The sequence below is a fragment of the Sceloporus undulatus genome, chromosome 4, assembly GCF_019175285.1.
Source record: "Sceloporus undulatus isolate JIND9_A2432 ecotype Alabama chromosome 4, SceUnd_v1.1, whole genome shotgun sequence".
NCBI classification, from domain to species: Eukaryota; Metazoa; Chordata; class Lepidosauria; order Squamata; family Phrynosomatidae; genus Sceloporus; species Sceloporus undulatus.
Genome location: NC_056525.1, coordinates 91,687,902 through 91,711,724, shown reverse-complemented (window position 1 = coordinate 91,711,724; position 23,823 = coordinate 91,687,902). Strand labels below are relative to the sequence as shown.

Sequence of the window (23,823 nt, the reverse complement as noted above, 5' to 3'; positions counted from 1 at the left end):
CCAGCAAGAGGAATCAACCAAAAATTTCCACTTCCTCTTCAGGCAAAACTCTGAAAATTAATACAGTGGCCTCTCCCCTTACGCAGGGAATCCGTTCTGGATCCCTCTGTCTAAGGAAAAATCCGTGTATGCTCATGCCCCATTAAAAACAATGGGATGTGTGCTCGCAGCTAGGGGCAGTGCATACATGCACCATGGGCAGGTGCGCCATTGCTTTAATTGCCATGCAGCTTCCGTGTAAGCTGGAAGCCGTGTTTAGTATGCCCACATATGGCGCAGGTGCACTATACTCTTCTATCTAATCAAGTAAGATCAAGGTCTCAAAAAAAGTGTCACTTAGGTTGAGATAAATCTAACATTAACCTGCTAGATAGTGACTACTGTATGCATCCCTGTATACATTGCTGAGATTTGTGTATATATCATAACAGAATAACATTGTCTTTTCTAATGCCCTCATATTTTTTTCTTGCAATTTGGGGGCAAATAATGTTGTGAATTAAAGGCCAGGAACTACTGCACTAGTACATTTTTAAACAAAAAACACACATACACACATTTCACTAAGATGCTGTTACCTTGTGGGAATCTGGGGAAACTAACAAATAGATTGGTATTATTAAGTCTGTTTTATAGATCAGAATGGGGAAGTTTTGGCCCTCTAGATATTTTGGATGTCATATCCAGGAGCCTAACCAGACAAAGGTACTGGTAAGAGAGTACAGCAAGTTGTAGTCCAAAATATCTGGAGGACCAAAGGTTTTTTACCCCATTAAAAGTGGAGGTGTAGAATATTGGCTTATTGAATGGACATTCACTTGGATATCTGCCTAAGGTTTTAACTACGGTAGGTACTTTCTTATCAAATATACTGTACCAATTCTGATTAAAATGCCCAGGGAGTGTTTTCACTACCTTTTTTGTTTTACAGGTGGAACATTTAGGGGATGAACTGAGCACCATATTCCCAACTTATTCCTTTTGCAAGAGAATAACATCTCAGGAATTTGATGAACAAAGAATTTATACATCTCAGGCAGCGATTGCTGAACTTTTAGAAAATATTATTAAGGACAAGCATTTATCTTTGAAAGATAAGAAGAAAAAACTTAAGCAGGTAGTGGGAATATATATCTAGTAAAACTTCCTTAGATTGTAGGAGGTCCTTGGGCAATCCTTAGAATTTAGTTAACTGCCTCTTGACACATCTATACACAAAATGTGTGGGTTTGGGGTGGAAAAGTGTATTTTGATGTGGAGTACACTGACCTTCCTTTAGTTGGGTGGCTAGGCCTCAATATGCTACTGCAGCTCAATTTCACATCTCTTCTTTAGGTACTATGGAAGAAATATGATTTATGCTTTGACAGCTAAAGTGACATACTGGGCAAGAAACATAGCAGCTCTGTACCTGAGTTGCTGGTCTGATCTTTCTGTTAGCAGTCCGGTATTCTGCCGAGGCAGCATCAAACCAGATCTCCTTTTGACAAGTAGTCAGATGCTGCTTTCTGCCCCAAAATGCCCCTTGCACAGCTGCAACATGCAGGACTTCCCTAGGGCCACAGTGCTGAGTAGCAGCTACTGTCCCAATGTGAGTACAATTGCATCCCAATCATCTAACAAGGTTATAGCATCCTCTTGTTATAGACCAGAAGCTCTGGAAGTGGCATACACTATTGAACTGGATGCCCAGCGGTCTGTCAGGGTGAGAGTGCATTTCCCAAAATTGATGTGCTGGTCCTTTTTTTAAAAAGGTATTACTATAGCTTAATAGTAAGCCTATGGTAGAGGCTACCCAAATGATCCGATGTGCATTAACTTGCAAAATAAATCTAAGTTCAATGGCCTTTACACTTAAATTACTGTTCATTGGATTGCAGCCTTGAATGGATCAAAGCCTAATGTAGTGGTTTTGCAGTTTCCTCTAGTGTACTTTGATATTCCTGCTAAAATGTGTGTTCCATGTTATGAAAACATGCATACTATGTTGAGTAAGTAGTCATTTTTTTCTGCATGTTGGTTTATTCAAGGTCATCTGATACCCAGTTTATGGTAATCTGCTTTGTAGCAAAGTGCAACAACTTTGGCAGAGCTTAATACAGAGGATTTCTGGGGATTTTTTGCAGAAAACCTTTGAGAAAATTCTCAGAACAAAATGCAACACAAAATTGTACTTGTCCCAGAGTTCACTAAGCAAGTCTTGTGACTGGATCCCAGCTGCAAACAAGCAGCTTTTAAATTGCCACCTTGTCAAATGTTCTCTGGACTCTCTTGTAATAATGCAGATTTGTCAGGCTTTGAAATGTTTCCTAAATTCAGCCAAATACTTGAATAGAGTTTTATTTCATTCCAGGTAGTAAAAGGTCTTAAATCAGTATTTATAGAAAGGTTAGACTGACACCCTAAGTCATAAAGTTGTTATCCATCCTAACCCCAGACTGCCAGAGCCTCACAATTGTCTTGGGATAGCTGTTCCATATATGCTAGTACATGTTTACATCCTCAGTTATAAAAGGACCATTTACCATGAACAACCTTAGGTATGTATCAAGGTTAACAGGAAATTCTGGTTGTGTGGGTGAATACAATATCAAGAAGTACTTGGAGGCATTCTTCCTGGACTGTACACAAAAGCAAACAACAAATACAGTATCGGTTTCACATGAACACACAGCTGTACACAACCATAAGTACACAAGATACAGATGCAGGAATTGTTCTGTGCACAAAGAGTTGAGTGCAAAACCTTGTTTAGCCTAGTAGCCATGGAATGGAGTCAAGGTCCAATCATTATTTCTTTTCCAAGTGCTGACAAAACACTTTCTTCTCTAGCCCTTGGCAGCTTCCTACTTGGATCTGCTTGAATAAGCATTCACCAGCTGCTAAATTAAGGTCTGGCAATGCAACAGCTTTCTCCCATGCCCAATAGTTCCTGATTCCAATTTTTCTAGGTGAGTTAGTTTCACCAGAGAGGATTTTCAGCAAACCAGAATTTGTCCCTATCTTTTGAAAACCTGCCCCATTTTAATTAGTGATGAAAGCACTTGGGAACCAACCTTTCCAAAATGGTACAACCAAATCAATGTAGCCCATGAGTTAATCTGACGGAAACCAGGAAGTTTAGGCCTTATTGTATAGGCCTGCAGAGGGCCAAAGGCACATGCATGTGCCCACACGGAGAGAATAGCAATCCCTTCCAGCTGACTGGGTACCTGACTTAGCTGATGTAGTTCATTTAAAAGCTGAATAAAGTTTTCCAAGTGTATTATATATATTTGTAATACTGTAGATCGAATGCATAATAGGTGTTTAGGTTCTTTGCTGGAATAGGCCCTTTATGTTGATCATGTGAATTTTAGAAGCCCCTTCCAGTATCTGCTTTGAGGTAGAAGAGAGGTTTCCTTCAACATCTCAAACTATCAAAAGGGGAAATGCAACACTGTCATGGTCCAATAGCTCTCCTCCGATATGCTTAGTGGCTAAAGCATCTGGGGCTATTTGCCCAAGGGGACAAAGGTTTACTTTTCTATATATGGTTTTCACCATTCTTATGATTTTGGTTGCTCTCTTCTCCCTTTCAGAAAGGACTGCCAAAATTGCACACATATTTTAGATGTGACCACATGCCAGATTTATTACAGAAGGTATATCACACTAAGGAACGTTTGTAATTATTTTTATTCTTTTTCATAATAATCTGCAACATATAATTAGCTGTTTTCGTTTCCAAAGCAGACTAAATTTACATTTTCACTGAGTGGTCTAGTACATCCTCAAAATCTATGGTTAGGCATTCACATTTTGGTCCAGGAGTGGACTGATCCACTACAGTACTTTAAACTTATTTACATGAAAGACAATTGCCATTTTGTTCCTTATTTACCCAATTTAGAGAGTTTCTTTCAGAACTCTTCATAGTCTGCCTGGTTTTTCATAATCCTAAATAATCTGGCATCATCAATGAATTTCACCAACTTCTCATTCCAAAGGAATGCCCATCTTTACAAGATTTGTGTCCTGTAAAGTATCAATTGCAGTCAGAACTCTTTCGTGGCATAGGCTAACTTCATTATAAATAATTTGGCATTATGTCTTTCAGTTCCAGAAAGAATATCCACAGATATACCGAGACAGATTTCCAACGACAGAAAGTGAAGCCATTTTGTTTGAAGACAAGCCCAAAATTAAACAGCCAATGCTCAGCCTACGAAAGCCAAAGTTTCGTACCTTGAGGAATTAGTGTATAGCTTTTACATGAGTAATGGGGGAAATGTTCTAAACAATATTTAAATGAGCCTGTGTACACAAATGTGAATTTTTAAAAAAATAATATTAAAATAGGTTAGTGTTTCCCTGCCATATATGGAAACAAGGGCATCCCTGTTTATAAAATAATCCAAAACTGTAAATAGATATTTTTGTTTGTTTTGAATGAAATACAGTGAAGGTGGCAATAAATAACCAAAGCAAAAAAGGAGTACTGAGGAAACAGATGTGAATATTTGGTTCTCTGTTTGGGAAATGCCATGTTTAGATACCATAATAGGCTGACATTTGTGTTCATTTTTGGTGTGTACTGTGTTTTTTCACCTAAGTCAAAATGTAGTTTAATAAGGGAAGATGAGAGGATTTCAGGAAACTTGATCATATATCTACAGTTGTGTGTGTTTGCATGTATGTATTTGTTTTTTGCATTTTGCACTTACTGTACATCAGTCCACATATGGTCTCAAAAGAATACATATTCAACTGTTGTATGAGGGGCAGGATACCACACAAGTCAAGAGGAGGATTCATGGATTAGGGACATAATGTCCCATAGAAAATTATGATCACAAGACTGTGGTGCTGCAAATCAAGCCTTTCACGGGGGGAAAAATTATATTCAACAGCCATAAAGGACTGGTTCATTGCTTACATGGGTATGAGTGAAAACGTGTTGCACCTGTAATCTTTTCAAATAACTGGAATTGTATGGCTAATGGCCACTTAGATGTATAATGACTGTCTTTTTTCTTTCAGTTCAGATTAATGGGTTGCGTCCATACTTAAGATCAAAATCAATCCACCAGTTAGACAAGTGCAGCAGTTTTCTTGGTGTCATACCCAGGCTTCTGGGTTGCCTGAAAACTGGTTCTGTTTCCTAATGCTTAAGAACAGTTTTTAATGGGTCATGTGGAACTGCAGTAGAAGTGAGATCTCCCTCTCCTACTTCTGCTGGACCCTACTGTTTTATCTATGAAAGTTCAGTCATAGATGTTGAATTTTAGTTGTGGCTAACTTTCCTATTTGATTTCAGTAAGACCCAAGTATATGTCATGGTTTGGATCCAACCCAAATATGTTCTTCAATAAAACTAAATTGTCCATATATTCCCAGGCATACATACATCTCTTTAGATGTATCAATTCCAGGACTTTTGTGTTCACAGCACATACCTGTCAGTATTTAAGTTAATTAGGTTTTAGAAATGTATGAAAAGATGGTTCAATAAAACTTGATTTACTATGGACAATCAGCTTTGAGTTCCAATTCTGGGACGAAAGTGGGAGGTAAATAAATATATTAAACCCAGTAGCAACTTCTTCAGAAATATATTTCAAATGTTGTGTGTTAAACTGCCAGAATTGTGTGTTAAATTACAGAAGCTGCTGAGCCTTGGGAGATATAATTTAGCACTTTGGTAACTTCTCTAAAGTTCAAAATAAAATCCAATATAGATTCACAGCCTTACTGACATGAAAGCTGTCAGCCGCCATGCCCCACAAACATTGGCCTGACTCAAGAAGCAGCAATTTGAACATTTTCAGCCATCATAACAGTTCATCCAAGCAGGAGGTTACTAATCCATATACAATACAGCTTGCTTTGTTGAAACCAGATTCTATTAGTATTCCAACTAGTGCAGACTCACTGATTCAATGATATTTACCTGTGTGTTTGCTTAACTGCTAAACAGTTCTCTGGTTGGGACTAAATGACAGAATACTGACAGTATTCTAAGACAAATAATACAAAAGAAAAGCAAGTGAAATTATCACTGTGCAGAACTAACAATTGAAGTCTGCTGTGTTCCACTTACTTTCCCATTTGGAAGACAGATGGGGAATTTCCCCCAATCTAGGGGTGGGCATACCATAAAACCTCTTTGGGCGGAAGGTACCCTTCCCTTGCTATAAAGCTTAATTATAGCGTCATGGGGATTTACAAAGAATTGAAGGTTGTTTGGTCAAATTCTTTTGTGTGATACTTACTAAGAAGCTGTGTTTGTTTTGTAACAGACACAATACTCATTTGAGAGCCACAATCTGCTTTAACATGTACTGTATCTGTCAGCCTGCTTTGACATAATTTGAAGCTTTCTCCAATAAGCAGTTCCTGCACACTTACAGAGGATGTACTATTCTATAGTCTCTGTGCCAGGAGTTGGCAAAATATAGCCCATGGGCTACAAAATGCTTCCAAACACACACTATGGGTTTGGGGAACATTTCCACCACCACCACCCCATTTGGAAGACTTGTGAGCTTCCGAGAGGTTGAAAACAATTATTGCAGAATTTTTCAAAAATATATATTGTCCTGAAATGTCCTCTAGGGGACTTAATGAGTATTTTGCAGCACATTTTGTGCCTTCTGGAACTGGCACACAAGAGGCATTTAAAAAAAAAGAAATTACTTACTTCCTGTTATTAAAAATAAGACTCTTGGACCTAAAATGTCCCATGAAAGCCCCAAATTATGAAAATGCCCCCTAAAGTCCCTAGAAGGTGTTTGAGGCATAAACAGAGTTGGGAGAGAGCAGTGGTGGAGAAATGCAGCCCTGCACGTTCTGGATAGCTAATGTAGTCCCTTAGGCTTCCATAGTTCCCCATCTCTGCTGTAGCCAAATTCCACTATCCCTGTATTGAGAAAAATGCTCTGACATATTTGCAGAAGTAATAGATTTGGCACAAATGATTTACCTGCAAAAAATTGTTTTGGATAGATGTACTATCTGATAAAATGCTTATTTGCATTATTTTGCAGTGCTTTCAGAAAATAAATTAATGATTTTCTATGGGTAATTTTTTACCAAAAAATGCAACATAAAGAATTGTCCTCTAATATTCTACATGACTAAGAGGAAGTTAAACTCTGATAAATTAGTAATTGCTCAAGATATCTGCTGCTACAAATCTCTGTTTGTCATCCATTGCAAAGAATAGCATGTTTATTGCGTGGATGCTGCTTTGGAAGCCATCCCATATTTCCTTGACTCTTGGAACCAACAGTATTCCTAGGGCCAGTTCTTCTGAGCTGGACATTTGGGTAAGAGGGCAAAGAGTTGATGCCAAGGTGAAAGCACGTTCCAGGCTGTGTGACTATAGTCTGCTCCCCACCACCACCACCACCACCGCTTTGTTTCTTTGTAATCCACTTTTGCAAGGGGAATTAAGTCTCTAGCAAAAACATTCAAAGACCTTGGAACAGCAGGACAAAAATCTCATAAAGCTTCAGGAGGATTTGAGTAGTGAAAGATACTTCTGTTTCCTAGGGCAAAGCTAATTGGCTCATAGGTTTCCTTCAAGCCAATGCTCTCACCAGTGAAAGCTAACATTCATATAAATAGCCAGAGGACATCTCTTGAGTGCTATATTCTGCGCTGAGTTTGGGAAAGTTCAAGTCCTTTTCCTGGGGAGAAAATGTCCAGCCAGTAAGTATCCTCTAGGATTTCCTCTGCATACAGATTAAATGTCAACCAAGCAAGTGGGATTGTGCTTGACAATTTTGTCAGCTGCAAGGACATGCTGCCATTTATGGAATTCTTCCAATATTGTGAGAATAATCTACAGAAGGGGACAGTGAGCATAAAAATCAACAAGCGGTGATGAAGGTTGATCATTTTAGAAAAGACTAATTCTATTCTCTGGTTTTGAAACTTACACTACATAGAAGTATCCAATGAAAAGTCTATGTAATGTACTGGGAAATATTTAAATGTGCTCTCAATGAGATGTCATCTTCCGCCAGAATGGTACAGACCCATATTTGAATCTTTAAAAAAAGTACAGTGCTGTGGAGCATAGAGGTTTACTATTTCCCCCTGACTCAATGCCCAGTGCTCAACTGAGCAAGCATAGTTGGATACTGGAAAGGATGACCAGATTGTGATCATCCTTCAAATCAAACACTGCAAGAGAGGGTATGCTGGAAAGTTCAACTTGGGTCGAGGACCAGGATTGCCATGCTTTTGAACTATGACGATTAGCATTTGTAAGGAGAAATAGGTGCATGTTGAATCTTTAATGTAATTTGGTTACAAGGAAGGGGTAGACCATATTTAACTAAAGAAGTATGTGATACTGGTTTCTGAAATATTTTCAACTCCCTCCCTTGGTTGAAATCTGTTCTTAGAGATGAACATCACAACTTTCTGGAAATCCATCCATCTGGACTCAAGAATACTGACTAGTAGCAGTTTTCTGGAAATGGCTACAAGATCATATGTTCTCACTGTAGTTATGTTGTCTTCTATTACTTATAGTCAAATAAATCCCTGTCCAACTGAAAGCTCTGTTCTTTATTTCAAACACTTAGGGAATTGTTCAGGGAAACAGAAAGTTGCTCACCATTGGCTTTCTTAACATTTTCTCAGAGTTGAGCACCCCGCTGGTGGATACAAGAAACTCTTCGAGACTGTGGAGGAATTGGCAACACCAATAACTACTCATGTCACAGGTTTGCATTTTCTGGTCCTTTTCAATCTAGTTCAGAAGGCTGCCTTATCACTCAGACATTTCAAAGTGTTCTTGAATGAGAAAAATGAGTGGAAACCCCCCCCCCCCCGCGAGATCTGATGATAGCATATTTCCATGATTTAAGACTGAAGTTTGTGTTCAGAAATTAAAGAGTTATACCTTCCTTTACAGACTGTGTTAGCTCAAGCCCATAGTTGGCCTAATTGAGGAATACTTTTGTAGGCCAACATATTGAAAAGGAACAAATTGCAGGAGAAACCATCTTATAAAAACCTTGAATATCTCCATCCTTTATTACAGCAGTCTGGTTATTAGATTTTCACTGGAACAATGTTAACAGCAAATGTCTTCAACAAGTGAATCAAGCTAATAGATTTTCTCCAGGCAGCTTTTCATTTCAAAGGCAACTCTTTTTCATTGGTGGATGAACCAATTATTGAGTCAAGTATTAATTTCCTTGTGAGATGAATGACTGCTCACAAGTAAAAGGGTTTGCACAATCTTTCCTAGGCAGCTGATGTGGAAAAATTGGCCACTTACCTTTATGGAGCAATTAATATATCAGATCAGACACTCAAAAATGAATTTTATTTTTTTAAAAAACGTTATTACTGATTGTTTTATTATGCATGTTAATCAAAACTAAGGTAGACTGATGTCCCCATGATCCCATATTGGTCTCTGGAATGGTATTTTATCTTGGGCCATAATTGTTTTGTTAGATACAACATTTTGACACAAGGATAGATTTTGTATATAGCTCTTATCTTACAGCATATTACCAGTGTACATGTGATTTTTTTAATCACTTGAGTGCTTTTGTTATTTTCTAAATTAAATTTAGGCTTGCAAAATTGGCCATTTGGACTCCTTGTTTCTATTTTCTGTGAGCTAGCTATAAACCACTTTCAAGGATAAAAGCCATTTCCAAGGTGTCTTCCAGAAGTCCACAAAAATGCAAATAATGATCAAATAAGACAACCAAGAAAAAAGAACCAACCATAATTATATATAAAAACCCAACCCAATAAATTGCAAAAGTGCAATAATCAACCACTAAAGTGAAATATTTAGCCATCAATTACCCAATAAAGCCATAAAAAAGCTGAAGAAAACAAGTCTTTGGGACTCCTCTAAAGACACCTCATGATGTCTGGAGTATATCAGATGGAAGCATGCCTCAAGCAGCAAATATAAGATGTTGTGAAGTCTTTATTGTTTTATAGAAATTAAAAAGAGCTACTGATAGTGTTTTCTGCTCTAGCTTGGGATTTGGACAGTTTACGGCAGCCAACTGTCGTGGATCAGCAAGATCTACAAATGTGGCATCACTGTCCAATTGTTTTTAGAAAAACAACCTTCCCCTTGTGTTTGTCTATCAAACTTTTAATGGTGACGAGCTTAAAAGTACAACGGCAAAGACTATGAGCAAAGGCAATCCTTCCAGTAACTTGGGGTGTAACACCACTGGAGAATTAAATCAGTTTGACTCCACTCTAACTGCCATGATGCTGTCCTGTAGAATCCTGAGATTTTTGCTTTGGTGAGATATTCAACCTGCTCTGTCAGAGAGCTCTGGTGCCTTACCAAACTACAAATCCCAGGAGTCCTCAGGATAGAGTCATGGCAGTTAAAGTTAATTCTGCAGCATTTTTTTTAAATTTTATTTTATTTTTATCCCGCCTTTCTCCCAAAGGGAGACCCAAGGTAGCTAACATACATAAAACACAACAGTTAAAATTGTACAATTAAAATCGTAAAAATATAAAAATTACAAATATAAAATTTAAAACATACATAGCTAAAATTAACAATCCAAGACCATCCTTCTCATCCCCCAATGCGCATGCCTACATACTGGTGGTCTCAAATCTTTAAAGGCTTTGAAAATTAAAGCTGTATTTTATTATGCATTTACACTCTATTTGACACTGTATTTTTAATGCATTTTATGTTGTAACCTGCCTCGATCATTTTGGAGAGGCATGATATAAATTATTATTATTATTATTATTATTATTATTATTATTATTATTACTACTACTACTACTACTACTACTACATTGGACCAGAATTCCCAGATGGTGCATTTTCTTCTTCTTTAAACTGAAGAAATAGGGTTATAGATTGGGATTGTTTCAGGACCTGAAATTTCCAGGCCAAAACTTGAGACCTAGGGACAACCCTTTGCGATGTCATTAAGCATTGCACATTAAGTGCCAACCACAGCTACTCACAGCATGTAATTCAAAACACTCACCCAAAGAGAGAAAATATATTTACTATTTGAAAATCAAGACAAAAATCTTAGCTTTTAGGCCCAGATCAAGATGGGATTATTTCTTCTCACTTAGGGAGATGGGATAAGGAACATTTAATCTAGCCACCTTGCTTCTAGCCAGAAGGTGGATGTAGAGCAGAGTGGAAGATGAGCCTTGGCTCTACAATGACTGGGAGGGAAGGAGGAGGCTAACTGAATAAATACTTAAGTACAGTCTTTGCAAGTTGCAACAAGAAATTAGTTAAGCTTTACAACCTGAATATAGTTTGAATTTCAAACTAGAGTTTGCCTTGCTTTGTCCAAACAAGAAATAAGAGGACCCTGAGACAAACACATCACTATCACTACCACAGCTAGGGCTACAGTACATGGCTGCTTAGTGGAACTTAAAGGATACCCTTATTTCTGAGTCTAAATTTAGGCAGTATAACTCCTACTGAATCTTAAGCATTTGACAACCCTGTTTGCTGTCTTTGCAATAGGCAGAATTCCCGTCTGGCTCCGAGGCAGTCTACTCAGATGTGGGCCTGGTTTATTTGAAGTCGGATCAGAACAATTTTATCATTTGTTTGATGGCCAAGCCCTTCTTCACAAGTTTGAAATTAAAGAGGGGCACGTTACTTATTACAGGAGGTAGGTACAAGCTAATTGAGTTATTACCCACTGTTGCCAATGAAACTCAGTGCAATATTTCATGCTCAACAAATCAGACAGTGCTAATTTCCTGTTTAAAATAAAAATTGTATTAAGTGTAAATGAGAAATGAGTAGTGCTGCATGTCATTGACATAGCAGATGCTGGATGTGTTGTATCATCAGTATCACATATATTACCATGTGATCCAGCTTAACCACATGGGTGACTGTTGCATACACTCTTGAGAGCACAAAAAATAATAGTTGAGACTGGTAACTTGAATGTAGGCCCCATGCAATCTTTTCATGCTGTGACTTATCTTGCATTTTTATAGATTTATCCGGACCGACGCCTATGTAAGAGCAATGACTGAGAAAAGAGTAGTCATAACAGAATTTGGAACATACGCTTATCCAGATCCATGCAAGAATATATTTTCCAGGTGACAATTAAATTAAAATATATTATGGGAAGCTTAATGTGTTGTTTACTTCATATGGTGGAAAAAAATAATCTTTGTGCTTTCCATTTGGCAGATTTTTCACCTATTTCCAAGGTGTGGAAGTCACTGACAATGCCCTGGTTAATGTGTACCCAGTGGGTGAAGATTTTTATGCCTGCACTGAGACAAATTTCATAACAAAAATCAATCCGGATAATTTGGAAACTCTTAAAAAGGTAGCATATTGATGGATAAAATACAAGGTTGAACAGGAGTTGAATATTTTGAATGGTGATGGTGATGTGAATCCTTTTGAATGATTTTTTTAAAAATGTGTTCAATGTCTGTAAGCAAGCTTCTATGTCTCAGACTTAAAATCTCATGCTTCAAAATGACGGGCTACTGCAATTGCTATTCTACAAAGTGCATGTCACCAGAATGTGCTAATAAATATGCAAAGAATTACGCTTTTGAAGCTGATAACAGAACCAAACATCATTCAAGGGACAATCCTGGGGTTGCTAGCATTTGTGCATTCTTTTGTGCATGCTTTTGTGATCTAGGAAATTGGTCATGTTGGTTTTATATATGAGGAAGAGCTCTAGAGACCCACTAATTTGACAGTTTGCTATAAATAAATCACAGTTGGCATTTCATTCAAGCCTTTCAAGTGTGACATTTTCAAACCAGGATATATCATCTGTATACAGTAACCACCATAGCAACCTAGGAATCTGACCTATACTGAGTTAGACCTCCATCCAACCTAATACTGTTGACAGTGACTAGCACCAGGACCCCAGAATTTCAGGTATGAATTTTTCCAGCTCAACTTGGAAAAGCTCAATTTGGAAACTTGCTCTACCACTGGACTAAGGTCCTTTGTCATGTGTTCCACCATTCCAACCCAAGAAATTACTTATAGGCAAAGTTTGGAATGTATGGCCCAGTACAGACCACCCAAAAAAGGGTGGTCTGCCAGTGCCTAGTTTTCCACTGGGGGGGAAACGCAGTGGACAAACCACACGGTTTCCCACCGGTGGAAAAAGAACTCGCCAAAAGCGGGTTCTTTTTGCGGTGCAATGCTGGTGTTGCAGTGCACCAATGGCGCACTGGCGACATCAGTGTCATGCCGTGACGTGCTGACACTAAGCGTCTGTCACACCAAAATGGCAGCATCCATCTGTACAGGGCGCCATCATTTTGACATAGAGAATACAAGCTAGGGTTGCGAGGCATCTCTAAGCGACGCCCCGAGGCAACCCTAGCACGTCAAGACGTGCGTCAAGGCCCATATGTACCAGGCCTTAATTTCTAAAAGTAGTTTGCCATGTAAATCCTTGCTAGCATATCCCAATAATTTATTACTGTTACTGTTAGAAAAACTGTCATATATCTTGTGGCATTGCTTGTTACTTGAAAAGACAATGTAAAATTTGCATAATTCTACTTAGAATGCTTATAAAATTCCTGTTAGAAAGCGGAATCTAAAACTGTTGTTACCCATCCGTAAAAAATAATTCTATCCCCCATGTTATATTACTTTTGAAATTTATTTTATTTGGACCTTGTTATTCAGACTGGGAACCCGGTACAGGCAACTGCATTACTTTTAGCTCATTAATTCCATGTTCTGCACATAGTCATTCGGAATCAAGCCTCATCTATGTATTCGTCACTTCCAGCATTGGCAAGTGACTTATTTACTCTTTTGACTTTTGGAAGAATAACCAAAAATTCAGGATTCCTGCTCTGCCCATCCCCAAGATACTTTCTTCCTTTTCTCATCATTCCATGGAATCCACACTCTACCTCATACTGTCATAATCTCTTAGTTGCTGTGCATGCCTAGGCTTAATTGATTTGTTTATCTTCCATAAAATATCTGGTTTTTATTTTGTACATATGCAAACGTTGAGGTTTCCCAACCTGGCTGAAGCCCCAATGTTTTTATTATTTTATTCCATAAGGATGGGACCTGGGAGAAGGAGTTTGCTATTAGTATGTAGGCTTTATAGAAAATTGCCAAATATGTCTCAAGCATGTTACATGATACAAAATTGTCCCAGACGAATTTATGGCTTCCCTCCAAATCGCCTCTCTGCTACTTTCCTCAGGTGGACATCAGCAAAATTGTTTCAGTTAATGGGGTAACAGCCCATCCCCACATTGAAAATGATGGAACAGTTTATAATATTGGCAACTGCTTTGGAAAGAATTTTTCTCTTGCCTACAATATTGTACGAATACCTCCCCTGCAAGCAGGTCTGTTCACTTCCAAGCATGATCAGTATATTCTAGGATATCACAACATGGTTTCCTTCATAGATTAATTAAATGTGCCAACTACACATTGAGTTCAATGTATTTTACCCATCATAGGATTTCTGTAGCTTTTTTGTTTCTTACACTCTAATTGCTACCTAATGGTTGTTTCAAAAACAATCAAAGTAGTTTTCTTGATCACAATAGCCCAAATTCAGCAATGTACCGTTTGTGTCTGAAGACAAAACACTTTTTTATTTAGTCATCTAGATGCTGTTCAGTTGCATCTCTGTCCAACAACATGTAGAGGTTTGCAAGACTGCAATGCTGGAATACAGCATCCATTTTATTTTTTGTTCATGTCTGCAATTCTCACTGATTAGCATTCCAAAAAAAATGGTAGATGACATCTGCTTTCAAACACTTTTTCAGACAAGAAAGATCCAATGACTAAATGTGAGGTGGTGGTCCAGTTTCCTTGCAGTGACAGATTTAAGCCATCTTATGTGCACAGGTAAAGTCCAACCTCTTATAAACATGAATTATGGCATGATATAGCTTTTGGTAGCTCTTCATAAAATGGTGGCATGTCATTCATAAAATCAAGCCACACTGAAAAACAGCAATTTCAAGAAGTAGTTTCCTCAGAGTAGGACAAGTCCAGTAAAACTTATAGGACCCCAAAAGAGAGCAGAGCTAATAAGTGACATAATACTTATATGCTTTAAAGACCTCATAGGACCAGTCCAGTCAAAAAATTACCTAACCTACATCACTTGTTTCTAGCAAAAAATTGTCCTCCCATATGTAAAAGGGCTTGTTGGGCTTTCATTCGATATTTTTTCAATTAGCTGTAACTTAAGCAGTGAATAAAATGGAAAGAAATCGTTAATATTCCAAATACCTATACCTTACACTTGTAGGCTATCATTTTCATCTATGCAAACTGTTCCATGATCTAACAAGCAACATTTAACTATATTTCTGAACAGTTTTGGGCTGACTCCAAACTACATCGTATTTGTGGAAACTCCAGTAAAAATTAACTTGCTCAAGTTTCTTTCTTCCTGGAGTCTTTGGGGAGCCAACTACATGGACTGTTTCGAATCAAATGAAAGCATGGGGGTAAGTGATGCTGTACTGTGATCTCCCAGTCTCATTACATGCATGAATGTATGCAGCCCAATTTCTCTCTTTCTAAGACAATATAGAAATAGATACAATTTTATTTTTTCACAGTTCAACAGTACTTTTTAAATTATTTAAAAGGTCTGGATGCATGTAGCTGACAAGAAAAAGGGGAAGTACCTCAACATCAAATACAGGACTTCCCCCTTCAACCTCTTCCATCATATTAATACTTATGAAGAGAATGGGTTTCTGATTGTGGATCTGTGCACTTGGAAAGGGTAGGTACTGATGGTTTTCCATGCCATAGTTTGGGAGGGGCTGAATTGTGTCCTGTGTTTGCATGCTCTGTCCTTTCTCCCCTTATGTGCCTGCAGCTTAATAAATTACTCCTGAGTTTCATCAAACCAAATACAGCAAGCTACCATATTGGCAAACTCAGGGCTACTCTACACATTTAAAATATTCTTCCTTACCAACAAATAGAATGTGATCCAGCCACACACAATTCACAGACGTTCAGGCTCCCCCCGCCAAAAAAAAACCAAACCCTTAAACTGTGGGAAAAGGCTTAATGGCTTTTACTGGAGTATCTACTGAAATCTGCAGAAATACACATTATTGCATGTGTGGCCATCTGTCCGGTTCACATGCATTCAGATGGATGTGCATTTTCTGCAAAGGGAGGGTGAATAGATACTAATAGATGCAGATTTGAACAGGAAAGTTAAGCTATTTAACCATCAATGGGAATGTGCAAAAATGTGCACTAATTCTCATAGTACACTTAGCGTATATACTTAACTATAAGTCGACCTCATGTATAAGTCGAGGGCAGGTTTTGGGGACAAAATTATGGATTTTAATATGACCTGTGGATAAGTCGAGGGTAAAATTTAGGGGCATGTAACAAAGGATGTAAAGGATGATGCAAAGGAAAATGATGCCAAAGAACTTCTAAAATTCTGCAGGCATAACTGTTTGTGCTCATCCTAAGGCTGAATGGATGAGAGTACAGGGGATCTATGCTTCTAAACTCTCATCTTTTACCACTCTAGTCAGAGAAAAGGGGATGGCCCATTTGTGTGTGTGTGTACACACACACACACAAATGGGCCATCCCCTTTCTCTGACTAGAGTGGTAAAAGGTGAGTTTAGAAGCTGGTCCCCTGTACTCTCATCCATACACACATGAGTTAAAGACAGTATTTAAGTTGACCCATGGATAAGTCGAACGCAGGTTTTTGGGGTCAAATTTTTGACTAAAATTTCTAGCTCTTACATGAGTCTATAGTATGTGTAGTCTAACCCTCACCAAACTCAGCTACATGTACAAGGAAGGAATGAGGGTACTACACAAGCTTTTTCTTTATTTATTCAATTCTATTTCAACCTTTTGAATAATTAATAATAATAATATAATAATAATATTTATATCCCGCCCTCTATAAGATGCCGTCGGGGTGGCTAGATGCAATGGGCTTAAGGCATATGGATATCTTATTCCTGACTTTATCCCTAACAGTCTTGTCAGGTTGAGCACAATGGGCCGAGGTCAGCCAGCCATTTTCAGAAGTCTGAATGGGAAACTGAACTCCATCTTCCAACTTCCAGTCCAACATCGAAACCTTACACCACCAACTCTGAACAGGGTGGCTTGGAAAACTGATACAGCCCAAGTTCAAAAATAGAACCATGTTAGATCCCAGTAGATGCCTATTTTCAACAAGCTGGTGTTTTTGTCTTTGTCCAGGTACGAGTTTGTTTATAATTACTTATATTTAGCCAATTTACGAGATAACTGGGAAGAATGAAAGAGAATGCACAAAAAGCTCCTCAGCCTGAAGTTCGGCGATACGTCCTTCCCCTAAATATGAAAAGGTAACTGTAATCTAGTCATCCATCTTTCGTTTGAATAAAGATGTTTTGAAATTGAGTTTAAAAACCCACACACTGCCTTAACATTAGCTGACAAGAATTAAAATGTTTATTTTGATTGACTGTTGTAAGACTATATAAACTATGTGGGTCAGCTTTTATTTTCATTGAAGTCAAATATAACACTAGTGCTATTTTGTTCGGTTGTATTTTATGGATTTTGTCATATTTCCACTTCTAGAATCACTATGTGTGGCAAAATTATACTGCAGGGATTCATAGTGCGCATGTTCACCCACAAAGCTTGCAGAATATGTTACACCAGTGGTTCTCAAATATGGGGTCAGACCCTTGGGGGGATTACAAGAGATGTTCAAGGGGGGGTGCAAAGACTTTGAGGCCCTGATTCATTCTCTTGCTCTGCTTCCCACTCTTTTTTTTCCTGGAGAAGAAAAGGGCAAGGATAATGTGTTGGAGTCTCTGCCTGAGGGAGGGGAGAGCTATTTCCTTTTAAAATGTTAATAAATATTACAGAATGTGGAATGAAAGTACACATACTAAACAAACAGAATATTTTTATTCATATGCTATTTCAACGCGGGCAGGGTGTACTGCATGTAGATGTAAAGGGCGTCACAGGGTAAAAGGTTTGAGAACCACTACACTTCTTGGGAAGTTCTGGTTGAAGGCTAAGCAACTGGATACAAGTTAGTGAGCAGACTTTGCATTCTGCTGCAACATTGTGCTTTCCTAGGAAGAAGTGACATTGATGATTCATTTATACTAGAAGAAGCAAAGGGTTGTACTTGGGGATACTATTGAAACAACCTACTCAAACTTGATCCCAAGTACAGTCAGACCTCCATATTCACAGATTTTTTATCCACGGATTCAAGCATCCACGGCTTCAAATATTATTTTTAAAATTATAAATCCCAAAGCAAACCTTGATTTTGCCATTTTATATAAGGGACACCATTTTGCTATGCCATTGTATTTATGGGACTTGAACATCCACAGTTTTGGTATTTCACGGGAGTCCAGGAACCCAACCACTGCGGATACCAAGGGTCCACTGTATATAAATTGACCCTTCATTTGTTTGTTAGTTATACTGTTGGGAGCACAAATAGAAACATTGGAGAATGGCTTCTTCTCCCCTTGCCCATTTTTTTCTTATTAGCTTTCCTTTCTGCCTTTTAGGCTGATACAGGCAAAAACCTAATCACATTGCCCAACACTACACTACTGCCATTCTGAACAGTGATGAAACCATATGGCTGGAGCCAGAAGTTATTTTTTCAGGGCCTCGTCAGGTAGACTAGGGTTGCCATAAGTGGACCTCCAAACCGGGACAATGTAGGACAAATGCGGAAACTTTTCAATGTAGGACACATTGTTTAAAAATGGAGGACATGCAAAAAATTGAGGCTTTTTTTGAAATGTTTATAAATTCATGTTTCTTAGGCATGATCAAATGGGAGGACATTTGACATTATTGTAGCAGATCACGGAAATGTACTTCCCTTTCTGGCCACCCCCCCTCTCCCCATTCCAAACAGCACATTTGGGCATTGAACATGGCTTTATTTTAACATTGCCTCTTGCCTATTTCAGAGGCTTATTCCACAACCAAAACCCTTTGGTCAAGGGACTTTGGTTTTCCTTCATTTGACTTGTTTTGTCTGTATTCCTCCCCACTAATAAAGGAGACATGAAATGGAGTTAATGGTACAAGTTGTTAACAAAAAAGTCTTGTGAGACTCTGTAGGCAAGAGTGGTGCACCATCTTAAGAACTGCATTAAGCACACTTAGGCTGCTGCCACACTGCTTTCACTCTCATCACTCCATCCTATGGAATCCTGGGATTTGTAGTTTGTTGGGTGCCAAGCTGGGCTTTGAAATCTCGGCATAAGAGAGGCAAAAGGCTTGGGCTCATTACACTGGAGAATAATTGGTTTTGAGACCACTTTAATGTCTTGGCTTAATGCTATGGAATTCTGGGAATGGTGGTTTGTTCCAGCCCCACAGCAGAATGGAGTTAAACCCCTGGAAAGCTCTCTGACCAAGGTGACCCATGCCCTCACCCCAAAATGTAGGGCACCCAAGCAAAAAAATTGTAGGACATGGCCAAAAATAAAAGCTAAAAACACCATGTAATTATAAATCCATGCTCTTGCCATGATCCAATGGAGGACATTTTTAAATGTGACAAGAGAGGACATGTCCTGGAAAAGGAGGAGGAGCCTGGTCTCCTTGTCTCTGGTCCAAAATGCACTGCAGAAATAAAACAATGCTGGACTGAAATGCCCAGCGTTCCTCACCAAAGCTGCATCCACTGAGGAAATAATCAGTTTGAGAGTGAGTGACTTAACTGTCCTTGGTTGTGCTGGGGAATGCTGGGAATTGTAGTACATTGTGGCCCAGAGCTTCTCTGACAGGAGTCCCATAACCCTCCAAACGTAGTTGAACTGCAGTGCCCAGAATGCCTCACCAGTTGCATCCACCTGAGGAAATGGTCCAGTTTGGAGACTGCTCAGTGCTGGGGAATCCTGGGAATTGTAGTCTATTGTGGCCTCAGAGCCATCACTGACAGAGAAGTCTCAATGTCTCCCAAACACTAGCATTCCCAGGATTCCCTAGCACTGAGTTAAAGTGGGTTTTTTCCTGCAGTGTGTGTGAGATATATAAAAGCTAGACTGGATTCATTTGGAGGATCTCTGTGTCCACAAACACACTGCTTGGACTGCCAGGGCTCAGTGCTATGGAATCCTGGAAATTGTGTTTATTGTGCACCAGAGCTCTCTGACAGAGAAGGCCAAATGCCTCACAGACACCCGCATTCCAGAGCATTGAGTCTTTGGCAGTTAAAGGGGTCTCAAAGTCAGATGCAGAGGGGGGGGGGAGAGAAAAGCCAGGGAGTGTGAATGAGCTCTGAGAGGAGGAGGAGGAGGAGGAGGAGGAGGAGGAGGGAGGGAGGAGCCAAGGGAGTGGCCAGGACCACCAGATGGAGCCCCTGCTTTTCCTCATAATCGCAGCCTTCTCATGCTGGCAAGAGGCTCTGCCCCAGCCAGGCACGCCTCCATTCAGTCTCCTTTGTCAAAGAGCTCTGTGCCACAAGAAACTACAATTCCAGAATCCCATAGCAACTGAACCATGGATGGTATGAAGGAGGGGGGGTCAAACTATTTCTGCAGCCTTTTGCAACCCCAAGCTTTCTATTATTTACCGCAAACTTGCAAGGCAAAATCTCTTCCTTCCACCAAGCCATTAAAACCAACCCAAATGGAGGGCTTGACTGCTTCTTCCCATTGGTCAGCTTCAGGAGAAATTTGCATATTACAAGTAAAGGTGTTTAGGGCCTCAAAACGACCCTGTGTTGTAAAAGATTACAACAATACTGAGTGGTAGACATTGAAAAGATGAGCATTTAGACTCCCAGTGAAACAGGAACCATTTATGGCCTTTTTTTACTTTGCTCACTGTAACCTGGAAAGTAGGCCTTTTGCAGGGTATATATACCAAGTGGGCTGCAATAGCTTCTTAGTGGCAGATTGTTGAAGACCTGCTCTCTAGGCTAAGCAGCGGGGGAGGGTGGTGGCACACAGCCATGGGGAGGGCTGGAGCTGCCTCCAGGCTTTGCTGGGGGGGGGTGTGGGGGGAGGGCTAAACTGGGGCGGGACTGTGGCCCCGCCCCAAACTGGAAAAGTCCCGCCCCCAGACGGGATATGGCAGCCTAGGTAAACCAACCTCAGCCAGAAACAACAAGCCAGCCGATGTTGTAAATCAGACAATTCACTAATCTCCTGTTTTGTTTTATAGCTTTTGAGTTCCCACAAATAAACTATACAAAGTATTCTGGGAAACCGTACACATTTGCGTATGGCCTGGGATTGAATCACTTTGTTCCAGACAGGGTAAGCATTATATGCTGATAGACTGGTGTAGGCAAACACAAGTACATATCTAGATTTATTAACATGGCCAGGGCTAGCAGTGGTATGAAAATGCAAAGTATTGGCATGTTCAATCTGAACACCATGTTTGATACCTGTTTAAGCGAGTGCCCTGAAGAGACTTGAATATATTATCAGGCCCAATTATTTGGTTTGTGATTCCACCCCATCCCAGCATGAAAATATTATGTACCCAAGCTAAGAAATGCAAATGCAAATGTTTAACGATTTAGATAAGGATGCATCGGCAGTCAGTGCGCCTTTTGAGACTAACTTAAACAATCAATATTTTGCAATGCAAAAGAGGAGAATATAAGTTATCACCAGCAAAATGTTTCTGTGTAATGGGCCAAATCCGAACCCCAGCAAGTTCTTATTCCACTTGTGTACCAGGACAATCTATATTCAGTGATGCTAGTCTAGTTTTCTTCTAGTACCCAAATCCTCATTTCTGATCCAATACAGTCACATCAAAATCACTGTCCTCCACCCTGATAGACTATTGAAATAGCAGCTCATGCCATATTTACAAACAGTTAACAGAGGATGTGAATATGGATAAACATTTTGCATGGATTTGAAGTACCAGCAGATAATGACACTTGTTGGTCTAACAAGCCTATATATGCAAGTAAAAAATTAATAAAATTCAATATTTTCCCCATGATCTCTTTCTAGCTTTGTAAGATGAATATTAAAACTAGAGAAACCTGGGTATGGCAAGAACCGGATGCATACCCCTCTGAACCAATCTTTGTTTCTCAACCAGATGCTCTAGAAGAGGATGATGGTAATATTTTCTTTATATTTTTTTTAAAAAACTTTGCCCACGGGAAATATGGCAGTCTTTGATGGCCACCAATGTGGTGTAGTGATTTGATTTTTGGGAAGACAGGTTCAAATGCCCATTCAACCATGGAAACCCACTATATGATCTTGAGAATGTCACACACTCCCAGCCTTATAGGATGGCATTGGCAAACACCCCTGAACAAATCTTCCCAACAAAATCCCATGATATGTTTGTCTTGGGGTTGCCCTAAATTGGAAATGTTTTTAAGGCACATGACAATATTATGTTCTAAAGGTGTCCAAAAATTGCTAAGGAAAGAAACTTTGGCTGGGATCCTCTAAACTAGTTATTACCTGGAACTGAGGAGCTATGTGAGTCCCCCATGGAGGGCTAATCTTTTAAATTTTATTTAATTACTGGTAAAAAATACCATGATATTCATCCTTCAGCTATTCTAACTCCAGGGGAGAGAATCAAAATTTCCCCATCTCTGCAATAAACATTCACCAGTGGAATAACAGAAAATTTGTTACATTTCTGGCTGGCAACTAGTTGATTGCAGATCCAACTTTCTCAGATGAACTAGCAATTTGTTCTTGAGGCTTATTGAGGCTTCTTTAAGGTAACACGTATTTATTTATATATTTAGGTGTTGTCCTGAGCATTGTCATTAGCCCTGGCAATGGACCAAAGCCTGCATATCTTTTGATCTTGAGTGCAAAGGATATGAGTGAAGTTGCTCGCGCAGAAGTGGACATAAACATCCCAGTTACTTTCCATGGTCTTTTCAAAAAAGCATGATAATTGTCTTCATTAGACCTATGATGAAAGTTTCCCTCTTAGGCACAAACTGAACAACAACAAAAACAAACCCTGCATCCTAACCTGCTGCCAGATTTCTAAAATTAGCCCAATGTACATTTACAGTATGTAAGCATACTTTTGTAAATCATGTTCTTATAGACCAAATAAATTTATATGCAAATTGTTAGTACTTCATATCACTAATCCAACAGATGGAGATTTAAGTAAAACAAAGCATCAGCATTATCCTGTCAAATTACTTTCATTGATTATTCTGTGGCCTAGGGAGCTGATTCATGAGTAAGATACAGGCACGGCCCTACAACTTTTAAAACCAAGGAATTGGGAGTGTGAGAGATATTCTGTTCAACAGATAACACTCTCATATACTGTAACAGATTATAAGGAAATTGCAATTTACCATTTATCAGAACAATCAGTACAGAAACAAATTAATTCTAATTGTGCTAGCATGATGAATTCATATGCTTTAAGACAATAAAGTCTAATTCATCAAATCATTAAATTACACTAATTTGTTGAAAAAACATTCCCCCACTTCTGAGGGGAAAATGTCAATTACATTTGCTTTTATTGGCAACTCAGAGAATCTCAAGAATCTTTCTTGCATAAAAAGAAAGTGCTCTCTTATCCTCAGCTTCAATCACCATCCTAACCTATCCATATTCCCTGCATCAACTGTGTGGAAAGTGAGAATTGTCAAAGGAAACAATGTTTTACTTCAGTTAGCCAAGAGCTATGTACTGTATAGACTGATCTCTGCAAAGTGTGCAACACTCCTTCTTTCTGGGCCTTTTGGGGGAATAGCAAAGTGCATCTTTTCTTGCTAGCTTGTGTTTTGACCTTTAGTTGCTTACAATTTTTTTTAAAAAAAATCT

At 39.0% G+C, this 23,823-nt stretch overlaps 2 protein-coding genes across 6 annotated transcripts in view; both read left to right on the top strand.

Annotated features, from left to right (window-relative positions):
• Nucleotides 1–5,545, top strand: part of DEPDC1 (DEP domain containing 1) — a 21,026-nt gene extending 15,481 nt beyond the window's left edge. For all 5 annotated transcript variants that reach the window (XM_042466030.1, XM_042466027.1, XM_042466028.1 and 2 more), the window contains 2 exons: nucleotides 932–1,117; nucleotides 4,100–5,545. In XM_042466030.1, the coding sequence (XP_042321964.1) occupies nucleotides 932–1,117; nucleotides 4,100–4,240 (327 nt within the window). In that variant the 3' untranslated portion in view covers nucleotides 4,241–5,545. The remainder of the gene's footprint in view (nucleotides 1–931; nucleotides 1,118–4,099) is intronic.
• A 2,079-nt stretch (nucleotides 5,546–7,624) lies between these two features.
• Nucleotides 7,625–22,921, top strand: RPE65 (retinoid isomerohydrolase RPE65). Its single transcript, XM_042464319.1, has 14 exons — nucleotides 7,625–7,695; nucleotides 8,638–8,720; nucleotides 11,504–11,654; nucleotides 11,992–12,099; nucleotides 12,194–12,335; nucleotides 14,217–14,364; nucleotides 14,797–14,878; nucleotides 15,357–15,489; nucleotides 15,634–15,773; nucleotides 17,246–17,305; nucleotides 19,080–19,127; nucleotides 21,162–21,288; nucleotides 22,006–22,117; nucleotides 22,770–22,921. The coding sequence occupies exons 1-14, from the start codon at nucleotides 7,685–7,687 to the stop codon at nucleotides 22,919–22,921; spliced, it is 1,497 nt and encodes a 498-aa protein (XP_042320253.1). The 5' UTR covers nucleotides 7,625–7,684.
• Nucleotides 22,922–23,823: the final 902 nt, after the last annotated feature.

Bases quoted from the DNA above. Each gene is read 5' to 3' on its own strand.
- RPE65 (XM_042464319.1), top strand. The intron at 14,879-15,356 runs GTAAAGTCCAAC...ATTTCTGAACAG, and splicing joins AAGCCATCTTATGTGCACAG to TTTTGGGCTGACTCCAAACT. The intron at 15,774-17,245 runs GTAGGTACTGAT...GTCTTTGTCCAG, and splicing joins GATCTGTGCACTTGGAAAGG to GTACGAGTTTGTTTATAATT.